The sequence below is a fragment of the Osmerus eperlanus genome, chromosome 7 (genome assembly GCF_963692335.1).
Source record: "Osmerus eperlanus chromosome 7, fOsmEpe2.1, whole genome shotgun sequence".
Lineage (NCBI taxonomy): Eukaryota > Metazoa > Chordata > Actinopteri > Osmeriformes > Osmeridae > Osmerus > Osmerus eperlanus.
In genome coordinates this window covers 17,113,479-17,139,049 of record NC_085024.1, presented here as the reverse complement: position 1 = coordinate 17,139,049, position 25,571 = coordinate 17,113,479, and the positions used below count along the sequence as shown (strand labels likewise).

General features: G+C 40.9%; 1 protein-coding gene across 1 annotated transcript in view; it reads right to left on the bottom strand.

The window, feature by feature from the left end:
• Positions 1 to 25,571, bottom strand: part of thsd7ab (thrombospondin, type I, domain containing 7Ab) — a 52,142-nt gene that overhangs the window by 8,055 nt on the left and 18,516 nt on the right. The window contains exons 2-19 of the mRNA XM_062466204.1: positions 23,544 to 24,378; positions 20,966 to 21,214; positions 20,221 to 20,402; positions 18,488 to 18,556; positions 16,510 to 16,665; positions 16,128 to 16,331; positions 14,411 to 14,605; positions 12,393 to 12,651; positions 9,133 to 9,248; positions 7,982 to 8,117; positions 7,700 to 7,803; positions 6,346 to 6,540; positions 5,700 to 5,966; positions 3,304 to 3,482; positions 2,826 to 2,831; positions 2,483 to 2,616; positions 1,914 to 2,067; positions 730 to 943 (exon numbers count right to left, since the gene is read on the bottom strand). Of these exons, the coding sequence (XP_062322188.1) occupies positions 730 to 943; positions 1,914 to 2,067; positions 2,483 to 2,616; positions 2,826 to 2,831; positions 3,304 to 3,482; positions 5,700 to 5,966; positions 6,346 to 6,540; positions 7,700 to 7,803; positions 7,982 to 8,117; positions 9,133 to 9,248; positions 12,393 to 12,651; positions 14,411 to 14,605; positions 16,128 to 16,331; positions 16,510 to 16,665; positions 18,488 to 18,556; positions 20,221 to 20,402; positions 20,966 to 21,214; positions 23,544 to 24,378 (3,654 nt within the window). The remainder of the gene's footprint in view (positions 1 to 729; positions 944 to 1,913; positions 2,068 to 2,482; positions 2,617 to 2,825; positions 2,832 to 3,303; positions 3,483 to 5,699; positions 5,967 to 6,345; positions 6,541 to 7,699; positions 7,804 to 7,981; positions 8,118 to 9,132; positions 9,249 to 12,392; positions 12,652 to 14,410; positions 14,606 to 16,127; positions 16,332 to 16,509; positions 16,666 to 18,487; positions 18,557 to 20,220; positions 20,403 to 20,965; positions 21,215 to 23,543; positions 24,379 to 25,571) is intronic.

The window sequence follows — 25,571 nt, the reverse complement described above, 5'->3', positions numbered from 1 at the left end:
GGCTGTCTCGCCCTGACTCAACTGCCATGCAGAGCTCTGCTGCACTCTGGGGAGTGGAATATTGAGATTGCAAAGAGAGACAGCGAGAGAGAGAGAGAGAGAGACAGAGAGAGACAGAGAGAGACAGAGAGAGACAGAGAGAGTGCCAGAGAGAGCCAGAAAGAGAGCCAGAGAGAGAGAGAGAGAGAGAGAGAGAAGAGAGAGAGAGAGAGAGAGAGAGAGAGAGAGAGAGAGAGAGAGAGAAAGAAAGAAAGAAAGAAAGAGAAAATCAGGGTTTCTGTGAAAAATACTGTACAATAATGATCTCTTCTCATATTTCATGTACTTATGCTCTGGAAGACTGTTGTGCTTCTGGGAAGGGAGCAACACAGTAGAATAACAGAAGAAGGAAAAGAGATAGTGAGCGAGCTAGAGAAAAAGGAAAGGAAAAGAGGGAAGCTGAGAGAGCTTTACAGAAATCTCAGCTGTGCTCATGGACTCGTAGTGGAGTGACAGGAGAGATACAGTGATTTTTTAAACATTTTTGCTGTTACTGGAATATGCTGCATTGGTGCACTGTAGACTACTGCAGTGCATGACACTACTTCATTATGCAGTAAGCTACAATGGAATATGTGTACAATAGGCTATTCCAGTACTTTAATATAGCCAGGAGGAGGCCTCGTCAGCACAACATCCTACGTTAGCAAAGTTTGCAGACCTACTTATTTCTAGTTTGGGAAGCTCCACCCGTAAATAAAGATGTACGGAAACAGACACAGTAGAATTTGCCAGTATAATGTCTGGTGACGTATTGTTTACCTGTAATGTTGTAGAAGTAATTGAAGCAGTTTGCATTCAGGTGACAAGGGTCTTTATCTGTGGTTTCTGGACAATCTCTACCCACCCCTGGGGCTCTAAGAGGATACGCTGTCCGAATCCGATTGTTGTTCCTTGTGCAGGGCTGAAATGGAATAGTCACCATTTTCTTTTTGTCTTAAACATAGGGAGTTGAGAAAGCTAGTGTACATTATATTTGTTATGCATAAATTAGTAAGAAATCCATATAGCAGCTAGTGATAATAATTAAATATAGACAGATCACTGAACCAGAACTAAGACCCTTTTTACTCTTACCAATCTGACATCCACATTTTATCAAACAGTTGATTAAACAGTGGGAATCTGCCAGTTTTGGATTATTTTCTAGTTTAAAGCTCCATAATTAATTTCCTGAAGAAATTGGATTAGTACCGTAGGCTGTTTTAATGCCATGTCATTCATTCCCTGGATTGTCATATGCCTGGTAAAGGCATAAATCTGCCATGAAATATGGAGTTTTCTGGTATTTTCAACTACAACAACAGAACCCTCATACATGCATACAGTATTCCTTTCCAACAGTGGCCTCTGCATAGTCATTGGTCACAGTTGGACGTTAGGGGAAATGATGCTCCTGGAAGAACTCCATTGCTGCTGTCATGAATAAAACATCATAGCATCCCTCACTGGTGCCCTCGCATTGAGATCCAAATTGCTGGAAGTCAGCATGCCAAGCACTCAAAAAGAATGTTGTGTGATTAACAATGGTTCTGGTATGAGGGGAGAACAGCAGGCCAAGTCGGACCAGTTAAATCTCGCTTTTAGCACATATCAAAGGTGTCAGAAGGGAAAGAGTGCACACTGGCTGCTACATACCCTGTATTTTTCTACTATGTTAAAAAATGACCTATGTAGCTGTTCTCAGGCAAATTCTGCACTCTGGAGATCATGTTTATTCAATATAATTATTATTAAAAATATATATATATATTGCTTGAACACTCAATACGTTTTAGACCAATGCAAACCCCAGGCAGACTTAACCAAACATTAATAAAAGGATGCCATGTAGTATGTTGACCCTTGTGTGTCTTTTGGTGGCGAGGCCTCACCAGGCGGCAGGTGCTCCAGGAGCTCCAGTCGGAGAGGACGCAGTCTTCAGGGCAAGGCAGCCGACTCTCCCTCGCCCCCAGAGGCATCTCCTCTGGGTCACACAGGTAGTCCTCCACTGGGTCTGCTGGACCATCTATAGTGTTCAGCATGCACCTGGGAGATAGCACAGAATACAATAGAACACACAGTGGCATTCAGATCAAACATAATGTTCATGACAAGTACACAATCCATTGGAATACAAATGGGCACTGTGACTATTGTCTGTAACATACAAAGATTGATGATCATGTTTATTCAAAGGCCCTATTGAGGCTGGCAAAAAAGATAGATAGGGATCTCTTGGTCTTGAGAGGGTGGGATCTCTTGGTCTTGAGAGGGTGAGACCTAAGTCCATGTCCTGATGGGACAACTAGTTCAGGGGCAACGGCATGTGGGTGCCAGTGTATTCCTGTTTAAACACATTTTAAACCTCACACAATGCTTAAACCTACAGCATGTGGGCATTTGAGTAGACAATGTCCCAAATCTGCCTTTTCTTCAGAGGAAGAATTTGATACAATCCTACCTGACTTTTCTTGTTTGGACACCCTCTCCACAGTTCTCCTTCAGGTCAACGTTGCTGACCTTCCACACACTCCAAGGCTCAGCCAGCCACACATATTGGGTACAGTCACTCGCGCAGGGCACCACCTCATACACCTGAAATTAATTCATTTACAATGCATCCACAGTATTTACAATAAACATACTGTAAACATGTATGTAGCTTACATGTGGTAATTTAGAACATGGATGGAAGTTGATGTTGCTCTTTGAGATCTTTTATCTACAGTATATACCTATTTCTGTAAGACAAAAATTAATTTACTTTAGTAAAGTCGTTTGAATATAAACAGCACTATTCTTACCTGGGCCTGCAGTGGTAGGAGGATCCAGATAGCATCAGTAGAATGAAAGTCACACAATGGTAAAAACAAGATTAAGGATCAAATACACATACAACAAGACATTTGATTGATGCAGCATTATAGTGGATCTGCTCAGAATAAAAACCCCCAAAAACCTAAATGATTTTTGGCCTTAATCCAGGACTACAAATATCCCATTTAATATTCATACAGTATGAAAGGAATGATTCTATTTAACAAATCAACTGAATCTCAACTGGGCAGAAAGGTTGCTTGAAATTAAGGTGTTGAAAACATATGCAAAGAGATTCTAGTTTAATGTATCTAATTATATTGTATGATTCTATTTTATGAGTAGTCATCAGTGTTCTTTTTGGTTTTTAATTTAACATTCAATGCTTTTATGCCTTTATGGGAAATTACATTCTCACCATTGCAGATATTAGACTTTGGTTGTGTTTCAGATGGTGTACAGTACCTGGTTGATGTGGTCCAGTTTGGGGCAGGGCCGTCCACCATTGTAGGGTTTCTCTCTGAGCCACTTGGAGCGAACTTTCACCCCACTGCCACATGACTTGCTGCAGCGTGACCAGTTGGACCACTCACTCAGTTTACAGTCAGATGGACAGGGGATGATGCATGCCTCCTCAAGGTAGCCTGTATAGTTAATGGAGACAGAGATTAGAAGAGATTAGAAGACATAAGGAAAACCAGTAAAGAGAATGTCAGAAGTAGCTAGAAGCCTCAATATTAATGATGAATGACACCTCCAACAGTCAGAGAAAAGGGTATAAAAGTACAGGCCTACATAAAGTTCATGTTAAATCACATCTAAATATCAGGTTATATCAAATGTGCTAAAATACAACAAATAAATTAATACCAATGGATTTTCTTTTGGGAAAATGTTCAATTACATTTTTCTCCACTGACTGTTGGGTCATGACAGGTGACTGGTGTTACATCTGGCTCACTGGGGCTTATGCATCTCACTCTGCATGTTTTCATTGAATTTCGCTGAGTCTCTAGCTTTGATTTGCAGACGCTAAAACAAACATGTACAGTTTATGGCTAATACATTGTGAGAGGTTATCTATCTGAGCTAAGTGTTGGTTTCAATGTCAAACACGCAAGGTGCCTGGATTTTTCACAGAATAATTAACACATGAAAAAGAATCTCTTTGAAGTTAAATTCAGCTCTTGAATTTGAAACCTACAGTAATAAATCAATGAGATGGACAAGCTGACAAAAAATGACATAAAATGTCTGATCTCCTGTTAATAAGGAAAAATATATGCTCTTTCAGACAAATTGTCTCCATTATGTGTGAACTCTTTAGGGTTTTACAGTGTTTCTTTTGAAAAGCAAATTGTCAGTGGTCAAACAGCCTGTTTGAGCAGTGGCCTTGGTGCCTCTGTGATAGCTTACTGCCAAATGACATGACAGTAAACACTTTCATCTGCTCCTAGAAACCTGATATGGCTCTCAGCCAACTCAATATCCTGCATCCTACTGGGTTTAGCATTACCTCTGTAATCAGGATCATCCCCTTTGATTAAAGGTGTCTTGTATGTCATATCATGTAGTATGTATGGTAGTTCACATGAATCCGCACATAAGCCCCTGGCAAAGTCTTTCCATAGTCTTCAGTCTTTCTTTGAGTCACAGACTCTAGTTGAAGTCGACACATTCACGGACAAACAAGCATCCAGTAATCATACCAGAACAGATAAACCTGTTACCTAACCTTTCTCAACAGAGTTTACAACAAACCCTGATCATTTAATCAGAATCCCACATATTCCTAATTATCCACTTACCCCCTCTTTCCCATGCTAATAATGTACCCCAACAATCAACAAGTATTTGAATAGTAATGAGAATTACTGCCCTTTGCTAACATGTAAAATACAGCCTCTGCCAAGGGTTCTGACATCCTACGACCCCACAGAGGGTCCAGTCCAGCCCCTGGCATTCTACGACCCCACACAGGGTCCAATCCAGCCCCCTGCAGTTACCCCGTTCTCTCTGCACCACCCACTGCCCGTCAAGCTCTACGTCCTTATTTATTTGTAATGCAATTTTATCTTGTCCACCCACACATTTCCTGATGTGAATCTTAATCTCTGACTCATATCTACAGTACAGTAACATGAAACGGCTTATGTCCTGTTTAGATTTTCATGACATTGATGTATTCATTTTTCAGAATCAGAATCAAAATTATACTAATTATTTCAGTATCTTCAGCATCTTCTTGTGTTCAAAGCAATTCAACAGCATTGATCAAATCTTACATTCTCTACTTGGCATACTGGCTCTTTGATGTATATTTTGGTGACAGTAAAATGTTTCATTAAAAAGAAAAATCATGTTTCAAATCAAACGTTTCAAAAATAAATTCCTACCTGGCAAGGGAGTATTTCAAATTAATATATTTCCTGAAAACACACTCAAATGTGTCTTTCAAAGTACATTCCAGTAGTAGATACTAAACAAATCCAAATATGACTAAATAGAGCTACTTTGGATATTTTTTATCAATATCGGACACACATTCAGGTTATTACAATCAAGTTGTCATTAGATCAACAAATAATGACAACATTTCTTTCAACAATCCAAACCTCTAGGCCTTGCCTCAGACCACATGGCCCTACATAAACGCTGCAGTGCATTTACGACTTGGTCAAGGGCCAAAGTTATCAAGGAAATGCATCATACAATTACATCTGTCCCTTGAGGGACAGGTTTAGGGGGGATTAAACCAACCTCAGGGGGGCTGTGCCACACACACACACACACACACGTGCACACACACACACACACACACACACACACACACACACACACGTGCACACACACAGCATTACCATGGCTGTTGCAGCGTGAAGTTTCTACCAGTCTGTTTTCTTGATCGTAACACACCATCGCCTGGTAACGGTAACCCTGGCCACACTCTTTGATGTCACCCTGGACTCTCATGCCCAGAATGCTCTCCACGCGGCCATCCTCTGGCAAGATGCAGTCAGACCAGTTGCCTACAGGCAGGGCATTGTACTTGTCACACGGGCAGTACTGGGTCTCACTCAGAGGGTACATCTGGGTGTTCTTACACTTGTCTTTCTTCTTGCTTCGTCCTAGGGGACAAAAGAAAAATGATTGGAGGTCAAGTACAATATACAAGTATACTACAATCCCTTCTCTCTCCCTTTCTCTGACACTCATATACAGTGCACACACTCTCTTGTGTGTCTGTCACTAATTGCTAAGCTGCACCCTGGCATGCAACACCCTAGAATATCACAGAGTCCACACAGACATTGATTTACAGCATACTATGTAGTGAAGGGTGCCAAAACAATTGGGCGACCTTGTTCAACCTGAATAGTGCTAGGCCATGTGAGGGACAGCTTAAGAACTTAAGACAATTTGCAGTTGTTCCCACAACACTTGTGTATTTTCTTCTACCACATTCCATCATGGTGTTTCCCCTCTGTAATGCTTCATCATCCTTACCTATAAGCATCCTCCTTCTGGTTCGGACCCCCACACAGTCAGCTGTGCAGGAGGAGAACTTAGACCAGTTGGTAAGCTGACAGTCATCCTGACAGGGGAGCTGGCAGGGCTGAGAGATAAGGGGCATGGAATTGGCAAACTTCAGACACTCTCCAATGTCTGCCTGCGTTCCGTCTAGCTGGCGACAGGATACCGCTGAGGGAATGAAAAGAAGAGAGACCATATAAGGATTTTGATTTAGTCTCATTGATTTAAAAGCTGTTTATGTACTATATATAATCACTATTTGTGTGTCACTTTGGATGAAAGTGACTACTAAATAAATACAATTATAGATAGACCTTGATACTGTAGAGTATCTGTATACTAAAATATGAATACTGTGTATTCTATAGGATACTGTACGACTGATAAGGAATAGTTGCACCACTTCATATACCAGAACATTGGTGATATATTATTACATTATTATTCACCTTAGGAAGTCCAACTAAGGTTAGAGACCAATAATTCTATATATTTTCAATGAAAAAGGAATTACCGGTGATATTGCGTTTCAGCCCTTTTGCCGTAAAGACACATTTCCTTTCTAAACAAAGCATCATTTCTGCTGAGCCTTGCTGGAAGCTGTCTTTTCTATTGGGTTGATAACCTGAATCGGCGTATAACATGTGGAGTTTTTGTGTTTGTTTTGAACTATTAAATGTTATGTAGTATTTGCTAAGAATCAACTACTGTTAATCGCTTTCTATAGAATTGACAGAAATGAATTGGTCTGCATGTTGAAATTACAAAAAAGAAAAGACTGCGCATTTACTAGATTTACAGAATTGTCTTTTTGTTATGGAACTGGAATAAATAGAAGCAGAATTCATAAATTAAGAAGAATCCTCTCCCCAATGCACTGGAATATCATATGCACTGGTAAATTATGAACAGGTTGTTCTGTGCAGCAATCAGCCAAGGGGGGAAATTAGCACCTTTCCCAAAATAGCTCTGAACATTAACACTGCATTGGAAGAGCAAAGAACCCCTCTTACAGAAAACTAATCACACTGTCGAAAAATACTTTAAAGTGGGTGACTGACCAGCGAAGACATTCTCATTTTAAACTCACAGAGAAATGTTAAAGTTTCATCCCCGTTTCACGTTGTTCTTTACATGCTGTACTGTAGGAGGATGTGATGGTTTGAATAGCAAAGTTGGTCTTTCGTAAACGCCAGACAAATCTTTTTTTTCTCCAGATCCAACGGTGCACCAAAATCTTTTTATTTGGTTGTTTTAGGAAACAAAGGCTTGCGTTTCAGCATCACATTTGAATTTGAAGTGAAGGACAATAATATTTTGACAGTACCTCTTGTTTGAAGTCCTGGTCCACATGTCTCTTGAGCACCTGGACTGTCTTGTCTGATAAACCAGGGCACCAGCTGACATCTCCTCCATTTGTGGGACTTCCACCTGCAATAGAATTCTCACGATAACTAGATGTTTGTAGGGATAATCCTCATCATTGTCATCCTCAACTTTACAGCATAAACATTGTACTAAAAGTACAGTATGTTACTAATACAGTAGGGTGTGATGATTCTGCAAAAGAAACTAACAAAAACAACCACAGTACATGCAGTAACTGTACCTAAAACCAGGACAGACTTTTGGAGCCGGACAGTCCTTGTCCTCCTTCAGAACCTCTGGACAGTCTTGGCCTCCATTGGCTGGTAGCTGGATGATGAGCCGGTACCGATATTGTTTCCTCTTCACAATGTTACCAGCTGCCAAGAACAGGTACAGCCATCGCAGACACAGTCACTATTAGATTATGCTAAGATATTTCATGCTAACAAGTTGACAGACATGTCAGAGTTGATTTCGTTTTATTGTGAAATGGACAATGGGTGACTGAAGTTCCAAGTTTGAGTCTTGTGAAGTTACATGAACGTAATTTATTTTCCATAATCAGGAAAAAGAAGAAATCACAACCGTGGCACACACATGCATGCCGCCGCTAACACTGGACAAACTCTACTGAATAAATTACTGAATGTTTCCCATCCTGCTGTCCTTTCTTGCTGTGAAACGGAAGTGCAATACATCATAGCCCATGACACTGCCAGACCTCAATCTAGAAAGTGATTTACTTTGTCTTGGACAAATACTTGATCAAATTATTGTGGTGACATTTCTCCGGCTACATCTCTGACCCCTAGTTTTAATCTGTATGGGTGGGAAGTCACCATGTATAAACACAGGGTCTAAATATTACCGGTCTTATCTAAACCAACTGAACCACTGTTGGGAGTGTTATAGAGAAGGGAAATATTTTGGCTCCAGTGTTAAATGAACAGTTATTCACAATATAATGATTTCATTTCATAAATCAATTAAATACATTTCATAATTAACAATGTTTCATGCCTGTCTGACAGAGGTGACCTAATCCGAGGGCTGTTTTTCTTTCACTGCATGAAACAAAAACATGGCGTCCTGGGTGACACTTGCAGCCCATGGGCACACTGGTTTCTAAAAGAGGTCACTTAAAGGTCGTCATACATGCCAGTTTGTCAAGTTGATTATATTTAGTGAGATGTGAGTGATAGTTGGGACTTCAGATGTCAGATTTCAAGGGGACTTTTCAAGCACAATTAAATTACTCACTTGAAAAGTTATTTTTGTATTTTTTTATTAAACGTGTAGATGAGATGCAGAAATGTTGTTGAAAGCATAAAATGTAAATAGAATAGAATGCATAGTTCTCAAGATTCAGAGGAGGGCTTGTTTTTAATGTACCTGCATCACAAGCTGGTGGGCATGGTGTCCAGTCACTGAGAGGGGTCAAAATGCAATCCTTTTTACAGGCTAGTCGACAGGGCCGCATTGTGCCTGGACGAGGACCCTCAGGACACCTGCAAAGCAGTCAAATAAACATATAAAATTAGATGCAATTTTCCTATCTATTAAGCTACACGTCTGTGTCCAACCTATGTCAGACATTCTTAGCCAGATTAGCCAGAGACAACTATATGTCACTGCGAGGTAATCAGTTTGATCGCTTAGGAGTCTGGGTTGAATTGAGGCTTCATATTTTGTAAGACAAGGGTTATGTTTAATCCAGCCAAAAGGGTCACTTTTAATGCTAGTGGATCAAAATAAATGGTAAAAATGCTTAGAGTAATCTGATTTTTCAGATATGCAGCTCTCGGGATTAACAAGATGTTGCAGCTCAGTTTCCTCATCCCATTGCTGCTGATACACCACAGATCATCTGGGTCAGGTTCAACACTTGTGAAAATGGTTGTGGTTTCCTGGGGCTTCCAACTCATTAGCATGGTGTTGTTGGATGCATCAATAGAGCATCTTACAAGCAAACTGTAATAACAGTTCAGATGTTTTGAAATATCAGATTCTTTTTAAAATATCAATAGCCAGAGTTTAATCCCTCTCAAGTGAAATAAATCCCCTGGTGTCTTTCTACACCCCTACAGCAAATAGTTGTTAATAATAGGTAAGCTACAAGGATACCAAAGACTGATGTATAATATATAGATTGGATCAAAGTTTTTTAACGCTCTTAAAACCGCACAAAACCGATTCTAAACTAACAGTAATCAAGAAATTAACAAATCCTTCCCACTCAGGAGTCCCCTTTTAATTTAATTTAAATGTGTATGCTGTAATGACTAGTCATTATTTAAATTAAATCACTAAAACGTATCACTGGGCCACATTTACTGCCAAGTAAGTCTCATTCTCAGCCACTAGTTAAATAGGCAATAAAAGCATTACAACTTTTTCAAGTTGTAATCTTTTTATTCCAGCTAATGTTGCTGCATGGCCAGTAAGCTATAAAGATGAGCAGCTAAGCAAATGTATTTGTTCTGCTATCTACCAAGTCAGTCTGCTCAGAGAGAAATAAGCACATGACTGACAAGAACAAACTGTACCAAGTCAAGGAATTGAACTGTCAACTACACAGCTTCAGATACCAAAAGGCCTAATGAATTTTGACAAAAGTCCTTATTTAATGTCACTGTAATTTCCACAAAGTACATAATTCTTTCTGTTTCGGAAGTTCATTCATTTCCACAAAATCAGTGTCCAGGAATTAAAGTACACTCTTGATTTTATTGCCTTAATCTGGCAAGTCTGTGTAGGCCTACATCACCATTTAGAACGTATTTCAAACTGTCACATCCATATTGTCATTTTGTCTAAAAGAAATGTGAAGGCGCCAACACAACAAAAGGAAAAAGAAGCTGTCAGAATAATAATTGTAGGCAGCCAAGATTCTATGCAACAAACTGCCCCCTTCTTTTTGTGTGGTGACTATTCCATCCTTATAGTGGTTTGTTCCCTGGCTGTCAGTCAAATCTTAAGACGTTACACAAGAGCAGAGAAATTGTGCCAGAAAAATACCTGTTTGTTGCTAGTTTTGTAAGAGCGCTGTTCATGACATAATTGTGCTTTGCCTGGTGCTTGTTACATATGATTGAGCAGATTGATAAAAACAATTGTCTCCGCTTAATGCCGCAGATGTCTTACAGAAACATCATTATTAATTCCCATTCCTTCCCATCCTTCCCTGCTTCGATGTGATTACAAAAAACACAGACGCCATTCACCATTCAAGATGTCAATAGAGTGTCATTTTGATTTTCACACCTCAGCAAATATCTGCATAAAAGGATAGTAGCCTAAGAGGGAATAACATATTTGTCTATTTTAGACTTCTTTATATATTATGTGTGCGTGTGCTCATGGGATGCAGTATTTGATTCACTGCCTTGGGGTGTGTGAAGATAGCTCAACGCTCCCTGAGGAGACGACAGACACATCTGTATGTCGGGTACTGGGAAACTAGTCAAATACAGCATAGATAACAACCGGAAATCAGGTCAATCCTTCCTTCCTTTCTATTAGCGAGGTCTTAACTCATTAGAATGTGTAGGTGTTGGACAACCTTGCTAGACACAACAGCTAGTTACAAAGAAACTGTTATGCAGTTAGACTTCATGACAGTTTAGTGGTAAGTTATTACATGAGGGAGGTTTGGCATGGGGGGTTGGGCTTTCTAGAGGTAAATGGATGTGGACATTGATCTAGTTCTGGTAACTCAATCTTTAACTGCCCCTTTACAACATCCACTTCTCCTTACACCCCTCCCCCATACTGTGCCTTCCTACACTTTTGTAATAACCTATACCTCTAACACTGAATACTATTTAATTATATAGAATTCGTATGTACCATGTTTTTACTATAGGTGTTTGTCTAGCTTTAGTTGGTAGTTAATGTAACCTTAATGTAAAAAACAACAGTAATCCTAACACAACACCATAACACAGAGAATCCTTAAAATACATTACAAGGCAACCATGGATTGTAAGGATCCATCACATGAAGAGAAGGCTATGCTGTAATCGCCTTAAAGGGATAAAACATGCTGTTCGTGCATCTGCCTTTGAAGGCCTTAAGAAAGTTCCAGAGTCAAAGGGAAATCCTTTCAGCACCTTGGAGAGCACATCATGTGAGGCACATTTGCCTTGTGTTTTTCTTCAGGATCTGACATAGACTGGAACATTAACATAGAGATAGCAACTCCACTTAACATGGGCAAATCACCAGACATTCACTCTCCATATCGTCAGTGAAGTAGAAAAAAAACATGGCCTGGTTGGAACCAGATTCAGTGCTAAATGAAAAATCAGTGATGCATCTTGAGAGTACATTACAGCATGCGTTCAACCGTGCTATCAACATGCACAGGTCGCCTCTTGTATGGTGGTTGTTTAATTGCCTTTAAGTATCAAATCCACTTAATTACTGTCATTATCATCAGTAGGAAATTGCACAAGCCCAGAAAGACTAAGCTGACAGAATATTTATTTATTTGTCTGTCGTTGCCTGTAAATTAAAGATAGGTATTATGAACTCAATGCTAGTGGAGTACTCTCTAAAAATCTCTTCCTGTGCCAACCTCCTCAAACAGGCAAACATGCATCCATGCACACTTTACATGCAACACACAAACCCTTGATCATTGGTCTTACTTTTTCGGTGGCACCTGTCCCACGTTCACCCGGACACAGATGACCTTGCGGGTCTGCATTCCCATGGAGCAGGAAACCTGGTCAGCGGGGTTGGCAACGACCTTGAGGTTTGTAACGGTGGTGGTGTTAAGGGCCAAGGCTGAGGGGTCTTCAGTGCAGGGCCCCCAGACACCAGTCTGCCAGTGGTATACGGTGCACGCATGTTCATTACAGTTACGCATGTCCTGGAGAGCACTGCTGTTGGGACACAAAGAGCCACCTGGGAAGACAAGATTGGAGCCATTGGAAGGACTCTCTTGGAGAATGTCTAACAATTCTGATTGTTGTACTGTGCATGACATGTATATAGTGCCCTGACATGACAAGTACTTTATGTACAGTATGTAGTTAAACAATATTACCAGCCAACCTATGAGACACTTTAGTAGGCTTTCCCAGGCTCATCTCCTCCAACTGCTAGTCAAATGTTTGAATCGAATTGGACTATTTTTACTCTACTTCAGTTGTGCAACAAAAAAAGACAATCTTGATCCCAACCCCCGCCCCACATCTCACTATTTCTTTCTTGCTCCGTCTCTCTCTGCCACCATTTAGCCCTTAACTGAAACATCAAGTTGGAGGGAAATTCAGAGCCCTTGGCTGCAGACACAGAGCTTTCAGAAGTGATGAAGACCATGTGGAGTGACTTGTTAGTACTCTTCACCTGTATTTCCCTGAGATGAAAGCAAGCTAGCCTCGTAATGAACACGTGTTTCCAGGCAGGTCAGACTAGACTGTCTACTCAGACAAATGTAACCCTGATGGCAAACAAGTAACACTCCCTTTATGCTGACTGCTACAATTAAACTTGGCTGACTAGGTCGAGTTGCTGGTTCCGCCATAGCATTAACAGCCTTGACAAATTGGCTTCAAATGATGCTCTGACCGACCTAAAAAAAAATTTTTTTTACAGGAGATATTATCTATTTATAACTGTCATCACAGCTACCATCACAGCTGAATAAGTGACAAGATCATGGCTTTATAGCTTCTGAAAGGACAGTTCATAGAATATGGTTTTATTAATGTTTTCTGTATGAATTTCAGCACTTTGCTGACTTATTCACAAATTTGCTCTGAAAGGCATCCATAATGTATTGGGTTTCGGAGCAAGCACTTGCTACACTTAGCCTTGAATGTTACATTATAACATTCAGCAGTCTAAAGGGGCTCCAACAAGCAGAATATTTCCATGCCAAAAATAATTTTGGGAAAGAAAATAATTATTTTATAATCATGAGTTTGTCTAGAAACAATCCATTTTCTAATGTGAAGAAGTTTCACAGAGGCTGTTTCACTTTACATCTGAAATTGGACTTTAAACAAACAAAGACTTGACACTGTTTGTCTAAACAACTAACTACCAAAACAACCACAACTAGCCTACCACCAGTTCAAAATGAACCACATTTACCAAAACAAACTAATTTACCAAAAAGCTCTGGAAACTTTGGTACCCTTGACAGACCTTTGGAGAGCATATAGAATATGTTAACAAAAACAATCCACATCAATACAAACACGTATTATTACCATGACAACTCCAACAACAAATATAAATATAGATATATCTTTCCACATAGCATATATTATGGAAATACTGACACTAACACTATTCTCTGAAAATGTTTTCTAATAACTATCAATGAACTAATTGGCAGTAAATGAACAATTACTGTAGTTTACCAATTTTTGTGTAGTCTATACACTAAAGGTTAAACTACGCTACAAGCAATCAAGTTGATTACGACTTTTACCCTCCATCACTGTGATCCATGCCACTACCATCGCAGTTACTGTGAGGAAGAAAACAGCATGTTTCAACATTACACAGCATGACAGACTAAGACAGACACACACCCATTGGAACAAAGCGAATGTGCAGACACACAGAAAACGTATAACCTGTACATTCTAGAAAGAAACAAACAAAAAGGCAAGTGAAACAGATCAACAGTGCAGAGCAGTGTGCTAGTCACCTTCCCCAGCATTGTAGGCCAGTATCGAACGTGTCCTCATCTGTTTTCCCTCGATGGTCTTACTGGAGCAGGTCTGGGAGCAGGTTGACCAAGGAGTCCAGTCACTGAGGACACAGTCCCTGGAACATGGCACTTCACAGGGGATTGGCTCTGGGGCTGGAATTCCTCCACATTGATCACTCTCCACCAGCTCACCTGGGAATGAGAACAGTGTGAGGTTGTATAATTTGAAAGCACACTGTGGAAAGAAAAAGAAAATTTTAGCACTCAAGATAAGCAGTCGATTGGGTTTCTAGGAAATATTCTGTCCAGTTCATTTTCTTGATGGTTCCGTTTGCTTTGCTAGAGAACCAAACCTTCCCTGTCTGAACAGAAAACCAGGAATTCCAACAAGTACATATAGCTCATTTGTGATGTCTGGGAGCTACTGACAGTGAAGTTTTAATGACATTTATATTGACTTGTCTCAAGTTAATCCATGTGAGTTCTGTGGCATTTTCTGAAATTCCGAGGGACTCTGATTGAACCTTGTGGTGCGAACATTGAAGTGAAAAATCTGTAGGGCATAGTTTAGCTCAAAATCATAGCAACACAAATCAATTTTTGTCAGCTGAAAGAGTGTGGGATCAATCCATTTATGTCAACAGAGACAGGAAAGAACATAGATATTCTCTGTTCCTCACAAAGAACCAGAAATACTTCACTCAATCTGTTTACTCAATGTCGATGAAGCTATAGTAAGCTCTTTGCTACACCACTGTAGTATGTTGTATTGTCATAAACGTTGCTGTGAAACAAAATGTGCAGCAAAATGTGCAGCAAAGGATGAGGGCGTACCCAAGACCCTGGGCCGCAGATAATTGATTTGATTTAGTGTGAGTGAGGTTTAATTGCCAGAGGAGAGAGGGAAAACATGTGTGCATGTGTGTGTGTGTGTGTGTGTGTGTGTGTGTGTGTGTGTGTGTGTGTGTGTGTGCATGTGTGCATTCGAGTGGGGGGTGTTGTAAAGGGTAAGATGTGGCCATGATGAGCTTGCTACAGTGGGTAGCACTGAGGCAGGAGAGAGGGGGCAGAGGGAGGGAGAGTAGGATTGAGGGGGACAGTGTCTAGAGGGAACCACCTAAATGAATGGTAGTGAGGGAAGCTAACAAGCAATCTAGTCATCCTCAGCCCCTCCCTTTTAGAAAGGAGTTAGAGGGTTGCTAAAGAGAAAGAGATCACCTTGAGCAGTATAGGATTTTTTTATATAACTGAGAACCAAGCTTTGTCATTACACATGGAAGTAGGTCAATTGCAAGTCAAGAAAAGGAAAGCGAGGTAAGGAAACAATGGTCTCCATGATATCTGTAGGATACTGAAAATGACTCTAGATTAGTAAGAAACACTATGCTGTAACAGTCATTTACACATTTTGACATTGTTTGAATTGAGTAAGAAGACAGACATTTTGAGGGGCAAGGCAAAAATGCAATTGGAGCATAGCAAGTTACTTTCATCTGAGAATATTAGAAAAGTTATTATATTACTGTTATGAGTGATGCATAATATATACCTTTTTTGAGTGACAACCCCAACACTGTTCATTCAATAAACCAATAAACGATCATTATAATAAGCTATCTAAAATATGATTGAAAAGACCAATCAATATAATTTAGGACGAAGAAATCTATATTTTTTAAGTGTTCTACTCAAAGATTCGCAGTTTTCTTCTCACCGTTGCTGTTGACGCATTGGACCTGAGGTGTCTGCAATCCTGGGCCACACTCCTTCTCATTGTCAGGAATACACGGCTCCAGGCTAACCAGTTGCCAGTCATGGCAGCTGGGGTCATCACATGGCACCGCCTCCAACAGGTGTGGGCAGGCTCCTGGCCCGTCCGTTGGTTTGTTGGCAATCTGTCGTGTCCTGATTTTATAACCTATGAAGTATTATGACCGATTTTAATCATGAATCCTCATCTCCTCATTAATCTTTTTCTCAAAAGCAATTTAATTGGATATCAGATTTTGTACAAATATGTTGTTATGAGTTTGTAATTTTGTTGTCCTTCTAATTTGATTAGTCACTTTGAATGCCATCATAATCCGAAAAAATACCTTTTTTCCCGGCTTGGTCGTCACAGTTCTCAAAGGTGCAGGGTCCCCAAGCTCCCCACGGAGACACCTCACACTCAATTGGACAGGGGGTGATACACAGTTGGGATGTGTTGGGGACACGACCCTCACACAATTTGCTGTCCACCGGAGGGGATTCTACAGGAAGGGAGATTTGTGGTTCAGAAACCATTTTAGTTCAGTGTAGCTTTTGTTCATTTAGAGTCATGAACTTTTTTTTTTATTATGAATTATTCCATCCAAAACAACATCCATTCAGTTTTGATTTTATCTTTTATTTATCATAAAACTTTGCCTGACGAAACAACAGAAAAATCCATAAAAATAAAATGTTTAGAATACCCAACCATGATCACAGCTGTTTAGATTGTATATACTTTATACCGCAGCACATAAATCTCCAAGGAGAGACCATAAAATCGTATAAGAACACACCCTGTTAAGTGCTGCCATATTTCTGTGAAGCTTTCTTGATGTTTCCTTGTTTTGTTTATTACCCACCATTAGCATGTCAGAATGATATATTAGCCCTGATTATCCCATTCAAATAGTTTCATCTAACGCATGAAACACAATGAAGCTAGGCCTAGCCTAATTCACTGGAGACACAAGATACCTGCATCTTTGAAGGTGTTAGAGAAAGCTCCACTGTCTCATTTTCTCTACTCATACATATTTGATGCTGGATCACTTTTTGGCTTACGTTCCCTGGTTGTACTGTCAAATTTCAGATTCAGGGATTGGTATTGATGATGCATGTTTTTGGTTATCTGAATTCCCATCCAGAATTTAGCAGTGGAACATAGGAGTGATGTATTTCTTCCCCTGCAGGAGGGTAAGTGAAGCCAACTGTGAGAAACTATTTACTGGATGTTTTGCAAATGCACTGGCATAAATGTGAGTGAGTCTTTCAAAGTTGTGTTTGTGTGGATCTCTCTGGGTTTGTCACTTCAAAGCTAGGATATCTCACAGCATCTTAGCATCCAGAGAACAGGTTGTGCTTGTTGATAAGAAAGGGTCTTGTTCACCTAGCATATGGTCTAAACCCCCTATGAAGGGCTTACTATCTAATTGACACCCCTGAGCCACAGTTTATCACACACACACACACACACACACACACACACACACACGCACACACACGCACACACACGCACACACACACACACACACACACACACACACACACACACACACACACACACACACACACACACACGCACACACACACACACACACACACACACACACACACACACACACATACATACATACAGACAGGCACATTCATAGAGATAGATAAGCAGAACTCATTTTGACTGCTCTAAAAAATAATGATGAGCTTAAAGGGCTGCCAATTTGAATAATTATACATGACTGCACTTCAGCAAAAGGCTAGAATCGATAGAAAAAAATCAAAAACCAGACAATCTTTTTTTTTTGTAAGCAAATGATAATCCATGTTTCATTAGATGAGTTAAATCTACATCACTTCATTTTAAATAGAGATTGCTAAAGAAACAAGCAACGACATTTAAAGAAAAACACTATTCTTCCATTCTTCCACAATGCTTAATCTGTTAGGCAATGCACTTAAAACAAGGACAACATTCCCTTATTTGGTAAGTGCCTTTTTGTGTTCTCGAGTAGGAAAGGAAATTGAAAACAGATTGCATATACTTTCCATAATGTTTTGACTCTAAACTTAGACATGGAAGTAATTTGATACGTCTCTTAAAGCCCTAACTTAAACCTAGTATGAAACCTGGCTGAAAAGCAACGGAGAGGAGAGGGAGAACAGAGGAAAGGACAGGATGGGGGAGTGGAGGAGAGAGAGGGGAGGGGAAGAAAGGGGAGGAGAGGAGAGGGGAGGAAACAGTGCCCAAATATACAATCAGTCTATAAATGGGAAAGCAGGGGAGGTTTTGACTTGGTTAATCAGCTTGACTAAAGCACCTACCTGTGATCTCAAAGCTGACAGAGAGGAGAGGGGGTACACTAGGCATCTGCTGACTTTGGGCCTGACCCTCTGTGAAGAGGGAGATGCTACTATTAGCAACACTAACACAGACAAACCACACACATGGATGGGCGGAGGGCCACTAAACATACAGCATCGGAGAGTACACAAGCACACACACACATGCAACATCTACCAGCTGGGTGGAATATATTATGGGTGGGAGTGAGACACTGCTCTCCAAGTATAGTCTATCCTATTTCCATACTCGGTAGCGATAGAAGTGTAGGAAAAAGATGCCTGAAGAAACTGATCTAAGATCAGGCCTGTTTTTTTCCATTATGGTTAAGCTTAGCGATCCTGGGAGGCCTGGCTGATCCTTGAGATGGGCCTGAGGGAACTTCTCCTCAGCACTTGGTCATGTTTATGCATGAGTGTGGTGGTTGCGGCAGGCCTCGCTTAGCCACTGTCTGCCTCTCTGTAAGTTGCTGGAAGATTACCTTCAGACGAAGGAGAGAAATCCTGCACCAGTCAGATAAGAAAAGACTCTCTCTTAACTAGCAGACGTACAAACAGAAACAAGCCCGGCACACATTCAAACTCATAAACACAAACATTCATACACACACAAACACCCAAGCACACTAAAATACATTGACAAACACATACAGTGGATATAGCTTTGGCACATTCATCTTTAACTGCATACTGATGCAATGTACGTTTGATGTCCTCTATGTGTCAGGACTTGCTATGGTTCTATGTGCAATATGCCTTCTAAATAGGAATTACACTGCAATATTACTCAGAATATTACTATTGAAACCATAAAGACCAGCAATGGATTCTCAAATGTCTACATCCTGTAGCTGGGTGTGCTTGCACAAAACAAGGAGATGGAGCATTATGGACACCTATTCTATAGTTTACTAGTCCACACAGACTATAATGTAAACAAAATGCTATTGCTTTAGTCATGCCATCACTAACACTGCTGCTTGCTGAATCGTTGCTAATATCATTAACTATTAATTAGATGACTGTTTCGACTTAAAGTCAGTCTGATCAGTCAGTGTCAATGTGTCACCTTGTTTTCAAGCCGCAAAGGCCAAAAACGTTCCACTAGAACAGTAGGACATGGCCTCAAAGATGATTATGAACAGACCTGAACTTAGTCTTGTAACAGTATTCAGAGGTCATGTAAGGATAGGGATTTGAAATAGACAGTACTTAGAATACATGTGAGGAACAAGACTCAAAGAAGATAATGTGCTCACACTGGGACAAATAAACATGAGTACATTGACAAGGGAGGATGAATATGATGTAAAGAATGTGAGTGTGAATATTCTAGATTTAGCCAAACTGAGAGTTACTCTATGCTATCACTTCTATATACTGTAATATTCAATGAAAAACTACTTTTTAAGCATTGGACTGATTGGTGCATGTACCAATGTGGGACATGTATTGTGAAAAGGAGTTTGACATTAGGAGCATCACAATGTTTTTATATTGATATAACAAAATACTAAAGTAAAGTTTGCTCGCTTACATAATCAATTCACCCTAAATCTACATGTAAGTGGAAGGGTTGTTCTTCAGGGGTAAGTATTCTCTTACGAGATGCCCTCACCCTCTCAGTGGTGTGAGACTGCTCAGGTCACGAGTCTTGAACACTTTTACACGCCCAAAACATTACTTTGACAATTGAACCTTTGAGTTGACATTACCTTCTTTCTCTTTGAGGTTGTTGAGGTAGGTAAGCAGCTCAGCGTTAGCCTGAACACAGTAAACCTCCCTGGTTTGGAGACCACCCCCGCACAGACCCGTCATGTTGCCACGCCGACGGTCCTGTTGGCTTAGCAACAAGTCCACTCGGCAATCGCTCCACTCAGTGGTCCTCCAGGTGTAGCTGTGATCGACGACGGTTGGACAGAAACATAGGTGTGTGGGTGCGCTGTTCAGTCAAAACCTATTTACAATCTGATAGGCCTACTGTATATTAAGCACAAACTGACAGCGACATGCTACAAAAATGCATCCCTGACAAGCTTAGTGTTTGTTTTATGACAATCACTAAGCCTGACAACATACTGTGGTTTCATGTAGAAACAACTACCTTTAAAGTTATTCTCATTGTTTTCAAAACAACTGATAAATTATTCATGTTTTTTGAGATTTCACTGATGTGAATAATGGAAAATCTGCAGCAAGAATGTACTCAGGGTTTCCTAAACACATTGATTATATCCCACTAACTGTTTCCCCTTCACAGGAAAGCGGTGTAAGGTTACTGTGGTGTTGTGAAGAATGTAAAAAATACTGTTGCTAAGGAGAGAAACACTATGTTAATCTCAGATACCTTCACGCAATTAGCTAAGACATCACATTACACAGCTCATCAGTGAGCTGCACAGTATTATGATGCATGCAGCCCTACAGCGCGCACTCCCCTTGTTATCCAGTTGCACTCACATGGCGCATGGGGGAACTCTATCCCCCTCAGGCTCACAGGCCTCAGTCTCCTCTAGAGAGGGGCAGTCCTGGCCCTCTCCCACAGGGAACTGGACAACTTGTCTGCTGCGGGAGCGCTGGTCCCTGAGGGACTTGGGATCCATGCAGGCCTTGGTGCAGGTGCCCCAGTTTGACCATTCACTCAGCTCACAGTCTCTGGAGAGCAGGCATGACTGGACTGTCAGAGGCAGGTCCCTTGGTATACAGTGACTAGAGCAGAAAGAGGAAAGAGAAAGACAGGAACAGACCAGTGTTAGACAGTACTGTATACATGACTGTATCTACATCCTAAGGTACTGCAATCCAAATGTCTTTCCTCCAAAAGGTTTTCTATAACATCCCACAACCATGAGTAACAGAAAAAATGACCCTTGATATGCTTTTGATATGTGGGATAAAGCATGGAAAAAATGTTACTTCAAATGCATCACCAAAAGCTGATGTGTTTTAATCATTCATCTGTCATTAAGCGCTAATGATGCCTCTTTAGGCCCTTTCAAATGATTAGGAATTCGAACTAAATTCGACCGTTTTCTGTTCTTCACTCTGCAATGCCTCTATTTTTCCCTGAGGCGATGCAGCTGACAAGCTATTAATGCTAATTACAGCTCTGCCTCATTTAGAAACTTCTCATTTAAATGCCGCCACAACATTTCACATCCAGCGTCTCTACATCTGCCTAACAAGAACAGTTGTCTTTATACCCCTGTGTCTCAACATAATACAGCAGTTCTATATTCTTTGATCTGGTGCTGAAGTGACACTGGACATAACTAGAGCTCTGCTGTCTTGCCCAAAAAACACCTGGTGTGAGAGATCACGATGATTGAAAAACAAGAATGCTCTTATACAGAGGTATAAAATGTATAAAAGACCTGTTCATTGACTCATTATTGCTGCATCTCAGTCAATTGAGCACTTCAGTTTCGTAGTGTCTATGCCTAATAATTGTTGTGGGGTTTAAGGTCTGGAAATAAGTAATTTTTTGTCCTGTTATGCTGACAGAAGAAGGGAACATAAACACATCTTCACTTTAAATCATAGTTCTAATGTTTCAAGCATGCTTTGAGTCCTCACCAGTTATACCAAGTTGTGCTACCCTTTCAGACCACAAGCTATGAGCTATTTGTAAGAAATATTTTTTATGTGAAATAAACAAAACAGACCATCGACTAGTTCATGGACCAAACTAAACATTTAAGGGTGGTTTTCAGTGCCTTCCAAATATCAAAGAATGAGCTTAGGGAATGCTTATACTCCCAGTCAAAAAGTGATGCCAATAAATACAAATGTTGCACTAAACATGTAAGCCAATTATGTAAAAAATAAGTGTTAGGAGTGAAATACTGAGTCTTCAGAGTCCATGATGTAAGCTTTTACATACATACTAAAAACAGCAACTACAGTAAGTGCGTTGAAATGAGAACAGTGCATGGTGATTTCCAAACAGGTTGAGAGGCAAAATGGGATGAAACTTAAGGATGCCCTAATGACTCATTTACATCAAAGAAAATAGGAAATTAATTGAGCAAGATGTTCAACTTGGAAGAAATCACTGGGTTACGGCTTCAGTGAGAAGTTTGTTCCACTTTTCTGAAGTGGCAAAAACAACTATGAATATTTCAGAACCAGAAATAAACAAGTCAAAGATTAATATTTATGCTCCCAGGGCAAGATAGTTGTTTTTGTGATTCCTTTGAAATATTTGATCCCAGCCAATGCAGAAGTTGGCACCAGCACAGCATTAACGAATATATTTAGTACATAATTGATCAAATCTGAGCCCTGCAAGTGACAAATCCATAATATGAAGAAAAGATTTACTCCTGACTGTGACAGACTTCTTTCAGAGATCAGGGACTACAGTATGTAGGTTTTCAGAAGAGAAAAATGTTAGTGACACCTGAAACCATTGACACTTAAGATGAAAGCAAATACATAAATCAAGCCAAAGGTTCTCAAAAAACACTGAGGTACAAAAGCCTGGTTCTGTACATTTACATTCTTTGATTTGGATTCTGTTACACAATGAAATGAATTGTGCAGAACAATAGAAATTCTCAACCAATTACAAAATTGGGAGTAATTTACATAAACACACATTTAGCAAAAGAAGTAATCTTATCACACAAGGTGAGTGTAGGTGTCAATGTAGAGATGAGAATGCACATCAGATAGGACTGCTCCACTGCTTTGACAGGAAAGCAATGACAAAGACAGGGCGATTAACAATATTTTCCCACCAGCCATTCCCTGATAGGGGGAAGAAAGATTTTCACTTTATACGAAGACATTGTGTTAGCGTGATAGGTTTTTACAAAATTGTAGGAAGTGTGTAACAGATAAAGGGATGTTGGAAAGGGGCAGTTGAAGGTTGTGTTGCCAAATAAGATCAATGTTAACATCTACTTACATTTGGAAAGCACAAACTTCCTTGTACTAAGTTTACACATTAGTGTAATAGCTTGTGACGTGCAGCTTGTACCTAGAAGTACACCCACGCATCCACTGGTATGACTAGAAAAACACAGCCACTTACCTCAGTCCTATGGTGCTTCCGTTCCTGTGTGTGCAAGTGACTTGGCGGGTCTGGTAGCCCACCTGGATGTCCCAAAATGGGCTTTCCTGTCGGTTCAGCCGGTTCCTTGTTCTCTTCTTCTGGATGAGCTCTCTGGTCTCAGGGTCTTTAAACACTGGTCTCTCCCTGGTCCCGGATCCCTTTCCCTTCCTGCGCTTTGCCTGGCGCACCGGCCGGCTCTCAGGCACGAAACAGGGGCTCCAGGACCCAATCTTCATGCTGTACATCCCCTCGGGCCCCTTGCAAGTTGCTGTTCTACAGGTCTGGAACTCGGTCAGGTTGGGGCAGGCGGCTCCCTCAAACAGTGGGGGCACCAGGACACTCCTGACCCGATTCTGCAGGCCTGTCCCACATGTTTTGGAGCAGGAAGTCCAGGGGGAGTACTGGGACACAACACAGTCCTGGGGGCAGGGAATGAGGCAGGCCTGCTCCAAACGAGGCTTGGGTTCAAAGTACTCACAGATGATATCCTCTGCGGGCGCTCCATCTGACTTGAGTATACAACCCACCTCCCGAGTCTGGGTGCCCTCTTCGCCCCCAGCGCACACTTTTGGCCGCAGGCCTCCAAAGGTCCTGGCTGACACTGGCACGCATACGTTCCAGGCGCCAAGCTGCCAGTCATAGAGGTCCTTGTGCCAGTCACAGACACGGAAGCAGTTCTGTTGATTGGATGGCCGCTGGGCCTGATCACAGTTGGTGTGGAGGGTAGTCCAGCCATCAACATGGGCACACCACACAGCCCTGCTTTGGCTGCCTCCTGGACCACAGTCACTGCCCATGCACCTGCCCCATGGCCCTGATGACAAGAACACAGACAGACTTACAGTTACATGGAAAAAGACTAGAATGGGTTTTAAAAGGCTTGTTCTATGTTTGATTATGAATACTAATAAATATATGATCTGCAAATATGCCACCACTGAGCTACACCCATGTATGTAGTTCAGTTGCAGAGTTCTAGAACAATTGTTTATGGATCATTCAGAAAATCTAGCCAAAGTAATACAAATTTCAACTGTTAAACCAGCATGTAGAATTAGCCTACATCCACAGGCACCAATCAATTACAATCAATACTGTAAAAGATAACCCCAATCAAGCCTTTGTACCATCCAACAGAGACAAACAGGATGTTAACGATCTTAGAGAAGATAATTTTCTGCTCAAAAGTCCACATCAAATCCCCCCCCCATGCTAAACCCTGAGGTTTAATACTAGTGCATTTACACAGCCATCCAGTCTAGTGTAATCAGTGACCAAGTTGTGCACTGACATGGTAATTCTGAAGCATTGGACTACCAGGATTTTGAACAGCTTTCATTTATACCATCCCCTGTTCTTGTAGCCTGGTGACGATGTACAAGTGTGGCCCTGAGCTTAGTGGCATATGGGTGAGGCCACCTTGTCTTCACCCATGTAGGTCAACCAAGGACCAAATGCAGAATAGTGATAAACCCAGGTCTGGCGGGAACACCGGTCAGCATTTCCTGTAATCATCCTACCCCTCAAAAGCTTCATATGGCAGCATGTCACTAGACTCATCTTTCCTCTCAGCTACTGATCTAGAGAGCAGAAACTGGCATCAATCAGTGTATCAGCATGTCCACAGGAACCTCAAAGCAGACCCCACATGGCTGCTTTGTTTCCCCCATACATCAACATACAAGATCAATCAGTCCTGTTGACAGGCCACACACATGGTAGACTGTAATCCTGGGGATGTCCGAGCATCGGTTAGCCAAAAATCTGACTGGGTTTATTTAATAGTCTTTATAAATCGGATGTCTGTGGTATTCAGTCCAAAACTAGGAAGGGGTAAACTATCTGGAGCATACCCAGGCAAATCCTCTTAGGCATTTGTGTAAATGGAAACCCCCACAACATGATTTGACCAAAAGCAGCAAAGAAAGCGTGAGTTTAGTTTTGGGCATGTGGAGGAGGAGACACTCAAACCAGCTATGTTTACGTAAGCCTATGGCATAAACCAAC